Below are 6,000 nucleotides of genomic sequence, written 5' to 3'. Positions count from 1 at the left end.
AAGCTTCAAGAACAAGGTTTATTAAACAACTGATGTGTTGGTGTGATGTGCCAGTGTTCACATTTCCATCAGCTGCTTGACACTGAAATTAAATCCATGTTCAGTCAAAGTTCTTTTTCTACAAAAAAGGCAAAATGTACGAACAGGTAACATCACTTTGCAACCAGTACATTGAAACATTACATTCCTATTTTAACACCATGCACTTTAAGATAATGAAAAACAATAAATGTGTGTGCGTAACACAGAAGAGGTGATTGAATTTGAGTCTGAATGCCAAGCAGGTACTCGGCAAGGATTCAGTATTCAAGCAGCATTGATAGTATTTCACCATTAGTTGCTCCCTCATGTATGCTCGCCTAAGGTCCTTTAGGTAGTCTGAGAATTGGTTTCGTGGGGCTGATGATGATTTCCAAAACACACCGCAATTTCAAAACCCAAGGTAAGCACTCGTTTTTATTACCCCGATTCCGAATGAAACATACCTCACGATCTTTTTACCATTCAATGTCTTTTTCTCTGAGGAGTGTTCAAGTTTTACAGCATCTTAGAAAAATAATTGGTTCTGTATGTACAACAACAATAATGGTGATAGAAACATGTTAACAGCATTATGTACAATAGCATCTGTTGCCTGATCCTGATCGACGATGTGGTGAAGAGTACCTGTCGCATTTGCATGGGTGATGGGTGAGTATTGATATGCTGAATATTGACTACATGTTTGATCAGGAATTGATGACGTATGAGATAGTATTTAATATTAATATGCAGTAGTTCTTTTTTGTTGACTCATGATGAAAAACAGATGTGAACACGTAATTTTAGAGGCCAGGAAGTTTCACAGTAAGTAGGTTGTAATTATCAAGCAACAGATTTCTTTGAGATTAATAATAATTCTTGTCATTTCTTTAAGACTTTCTTTAACCCCAAAATGATTTCTGCTCAACTTTTGCTGATCATGCCATTTTTATTTACAACTAGTTTCTGTCTAATTTCTGCAGGTAAGTAAACTGAAGCACTTAGTACTTCTAGTAGTTATTACATCAATAATCAGGCTCTCTCTCACTCTCACACTTTTTATATGCAGGCACTTAAATGATTGTAAATAATAACCCTTTTACCCTGTTCTTAATATTTTGCTAATGTATTGTGTGAGTGGTGTGAAGATATTACCAGGCCTCAATAGGTAATTTAAGAATTCAACTTTTAAATGGGAAATTAGTAACTTGATTCCTGATTATGACGTAGTATTTGTTAGTTATTGACAATTTATGGTGGCAAACAACTGTATAAAAAATGGAAATGTATATGATTAAAAAATAAACTTCAATTTATACTTTAATCCAAGTTGGACAGAAACTAGTTTACCAATTAAAATGGCATGATCAGCAGAAGTTAATCAGAAACCAGTGGGAATTTTCCAGGAAATGTATTGAAGAAATGACCTGATATTAACAGCTTCATGGAAAATTGCCACCCACTTACCATGAAATTTGCGGACCTAAAATGAAAATGAAGCGCCACCAAGAAGACTTTACATTCTCCTCTCTCATCACCAAAATAAATAAATCGTCTAAAAACCAATTAACCAAATACAAAACAACTTTCTAAAGGCACACGTCACTATTCAGCTCCAAGACTTCGTGATCTCTCGTCATATTAAAAAGAATTTGAACATCTCACTAGCAGGAATCTGATAAAGGTGATGTGTTTTCGTTTAGCGATGACACTCTCAGGCAGCCGTAATAACACGGTGCAGAATACAGTCATCATCATTTAGGGAAAACTCTTACATTCATTTAAAATCAATTACATCTACTCGGAGCAGATTCTCGATTATTTTCCATTTCCTTCCCCGCAGCCTCTCTTTCGTTTTGTCAACCAGCCTGATGTAAATAACGCTCCCAACAGTTTGTCGATCCAAACAGCTACCTCACACTTTCATCCGTGCGTCTAACTCTAATTCCTGTTTCACTCATATGGAACATTTTGCAACCATTCAAGTCATTTTCTTGCTTTGCAGTCTATACATTTTTTAGATGATGGTTTGAAATCTTCAGCTTATTGTTACAAACTAAAGAAACCCAATAAATCCATAAAATCCGTAATAAACAGAGCCCAACCAATGAAGCCACCAACATTAGGGTATCACAGATATTATCTGCCTAAATGTCAGATGATAACTAACAAGAATTTGCAGTAGAGAAATGCCAAAGATAGACCGCTGATGAGTAAACCTGCTTGGTACATAATTGTTGGCAATTCTTGAACAACCAAACCTTTTAAAGGGATGTTAAAAAAAACATTGTTTAATTTGTTTATTCAAACCGAAATAAAAAATGTCTCATCTGTGATTCCCGTGCTCCCTCTGAGAGGTTTGACAATCTGAGCCAGCTAACACCACCTAGGCTGTTTCCTTTGTTTAACGTTGGATGAACACAGTACTGAGCGGGGCTGCGATCAAATACAAATTTATGGGTCCTTTCACAGGCTGGATGTTGTGATAAGACAAGTGACTTAAAAGGTGTAATTGGTAGAATATGAAGATATGAAAGTAGCTCCAACACAAACTGCTGCTCTGGCTGCAGCTAGCCACTTAGTTAACTCGATTAGACAGAGTCCCTAGAGTTTGTTTGGACTGGGACGTGTGACGTTAGATCACAGGGGGAGTCACCACCGATGACGGGAATCTCAGACTATCACCTCTTGCCGGTACAAAGTGGTATTGCGAGACAGGACAGGCTGGGGCTAGCTGGTTAGCATGCTAACTTCAGTGTAAAGTATATCTCTGCAACACAGTACATAGACCTCTTTGACATAATGTCAGCACTGCCGTTTCTTCTGTTGAAAGTGTTCGTTCATTTTATCTATTTTTATATTTTATATTATTTTTGTTTTATATTATTGATGTTCTATAACATCAAGGTTTGAGGCACCACTGCAACACAAGTGTGTTTAATCCTAAAAACTACACAATAGCTGTAGTATCAATCGAATTCAAATTTCAGTTCGACTTTAACACCACATTTCATTGTATCTACAGCACTGTCATGAGATATTTAACTGTAAAATATAACATCAGTGTCTGCTTCCCAAATCCAGTACTGGTCGGGCTCTATTAACAGCATCACTTCCCCGTTATCTTAATGTAACACGGACACTGATATGGAAAGAGGTGAGCAGCAGTTATAACAACAACAGTCTTGCTTTTAAGATTGTACCTACAGTGAGAACCAAAGCACTGCATGTACTGTTCACAGCACGAGGAAGGAAGGTCATTTACAGAGCAGACCATCGCGGAGACGTGCCTTGCAGGATTCTTGTTATAGATGTTCTTCGGTTTGTTTGTCCAGCAGCTAAGCGGCAGTCTGAGCAGCACAGTGGATGCAGGGCCAGCAGCTGGCTGACTGGAGAGTGCTTCGATTTCAATGTTCTCCATAAACAGACCTCTCACACATCGTTGTCCCTGCCTGGACATGACGAGGTCCCCAAAGCCACAGCTCGTCATGGCTGGGCCAGCCTCTCTCAAACCTGTAAAAGGAGACACTTCCATAATGGAAGATAAGCCGCTGCTGCTGCCTGGATCTCTGCGTTCGCTGGCCAGGCTGACACAGGAAGAGGCGTATGATGTGCGTGGTAAGAGCCACCTGGTGAGGGTGTGGAGAGCCAGGACTGGTTAGGATGAGAGTGGTGGGGGCAGAGGCGAGGCGAGGGATCAGACGCTCAGGGTCATGTTACGGAGCAGCCACTGCTGAGAGCGGCTGTCGTTGCAGTCTCTCAGGGTGGGCACCATCTTGTCCTCCTCAGACGGCATGTCCAGACACTGGTTGCTGTTCACATGCAGCAGCGTGAGTCGCTGGAGAGAGGAGGATGAAGAGAATTAGACGGACGTAAGCATGTACACATTAATGTAGAAACTCAAGCCAATAATCCAGCACTTTATAATGTTTTTAAAGGGGCTCTGTGGTACAATTTGTAGCAATTTACATGTTTTAATCACTTTTTTGTTGAGCGGATTGTAACGTGACACGAAAAACGAGACCTTCCCGTCCCTTTTGGTCGCCTATACATGCCTGAGGATGATTTGTTTGAGTTTTGGCTGCTGAGGTCAGTGTATCTTTTTGACATTCAATTTTCTTTTCAGAAACAGGTATTAAAAAAAACAGAAATTGAGCGGTTATTTGATTTTAGTTAAATATTATTTGTTTTCTCAAGATCACAAGTTATCTATGTCATTATCAGGTAATAACAAAAGTTGTTTTCCCAAGAGAACAAGATCATTTTCTCAAGATCTCATTAAAAAGTTCATTCGGTTCTCTTTTTTTTTCTCCACAGAGCAGCATGTGTATCTAATGATCCACCCTTATGACTCTTATGAAGTCGTCTTGTCATGATACATTATCTCGTTGTCTCAGGAAAACAAGACGTAAATCACTTGTGATCTCCAGAAAACAAATGAAATGTAACTCGTTATCACAGGAAAACTGAGGAAATAACATGATTGACACATGGTCGTTTAGGGCTTCCATAGACTTTCATTTTAAAATACTACATTTCAAATTAAAATACAAGTGGGTTTTCTTTTTCATGGCCAAAAGATATGAGTGCAATCAAAAAAAAATTGATGGATGTGGTCTGTTACATTACATTATACCATTAATTATTTTCTAAAAAAAAACTGTACAGTATATTAACTCACATGGTTATAGTCGGGGCTATCATTGAGCATTTTTGCTCACCTGTTAAGGGTTTTATGAAAGCTGAAATATGGGAAAAATATGAATTATTGTTTTGTCATGTCTAAAATCATATTAGGGTGGGTCCTAAGTTCAGTTCCCATGACTGAGAACCTTCATCAACAAGGTGTGGTTGCACAGACATTGTAGCGTGGGTAAACACACCACTATATGACATGTGCAATCCTACATTTGGCTCGCTTTACTTGTCAATGACCACATCTGGTCTTAGAATATGAAAAAACCCTTTTAACCATAAAAAGAAAAATGGCTTGTATTTCAATTCTAATATCCTTATCTATAAAACGAAAATCAAATAACCACTTTGTTTTTATTACCCGATAAGAAGATTAAAAGACCAAAAGACACATTGACCAGCTGGATAGTAGATTTCTTTGTGAAGGACGCTGCTAACAGAGTTAAAGTATAGTTAGAGCCCACTAACACAAACAAACGACCGGCTTCCAGCACAACACAGAAGCTCTACAGAGCCCCTTTAACATATCGTCTGTTTGTGTCGAAGTTTTTCAGTTAAAGTTTCCCTCAACCTGCCTCATCGACTGTAGTCCAACTCCTCTGTGGAGAAAGTTGAATCCACCTGGATGACTAAGACAAACCTTCACAGACACACTTCAACTATTGATTTCCCACATTTCACAAAAATACCTCTCGACACGGTAAACGGCCTGAGCTTGTTACACTCGGTGACTGTAGCTGGAGCAAGAAAAAAACACAAAACAATAGGAACATCAAGAGAGCAGGATGTTCTAGTCGAGAGAAAGTGAGAGTTGAGCGCCTTATACAACAAAACACGCAGTGAGGCTGCTCGGAGAATTGATGCTCCTGTTGGTGAGGATATTGTTATCACTGCCACTTTATAGGGAGGATTTTTCTGTGTGCGACTGTTGAGCAGAGAGTTTTTTGTTGATTTTTAACATGGGGGATGGCTCAATACAAGCACCACCCTGCCCCCCACACCACCACCACCAACACACACATCAATGTACACCTCCCGAAGGACATTGTTGCAGGAATGCTTTACACCAGAAATCTATAACAGAAACCTGACCATGATCTGTAGTCGTGTCTCCTTTTAAATATTTTATTACAGAGGTGGTTTGATCTGCTGGATTATTTTCAGCAGCAGAGACGCTACTCAGGAAAAGTCAAACTTGAGTAAAAATAAAGATATTCTGTTAGAATGAAACAAAACAAGTCACCCGTACAAATATTACTTAAGTACATTTAATATCCCATACTT

At 39.0% G+C, this 6,000-nt stretch overlaps 1 protein-coding gene across 1 annotated transcript in view; it reads right to left on the bottom strand.

The window, feature by feature from the left end:
- Positions 1-6,000, bottom strand: part of galnt13 (polypeptide N-acetylgalactosaminyltransferase 13) — a 45,461-nt gene continuing 39,461 nt past the window's right edge. Inside the window, exon 12 of the mRNA XM_084361170.1 lies at positions 1-3,859. Coding sequence (XP_084217296.1) covers positions 3,719-3,859 — 141 coding nt within the window. The 3' untranslated portion in view covers positions 1-3,718. The remainder of the gene's footprint in view (positions 3,860-6,000) is intronic.

This window comes from Pagrus pagrus (genome assembly GCF_965226575.1).
Source record: "Pagrus pagrus genome assembly, chromosome: 9".
NCBI classification, from domain to species: Eukaryota; Metazoa; Chordata; class Actinopteri; order Spariformes; family Sparidae; genus Pagrus; species Pagrus pagrus.
Note: the sequence above shows the minus strand (reverse complement) of the source record. Positions and strands in the feature narration are given on the sequence as shown.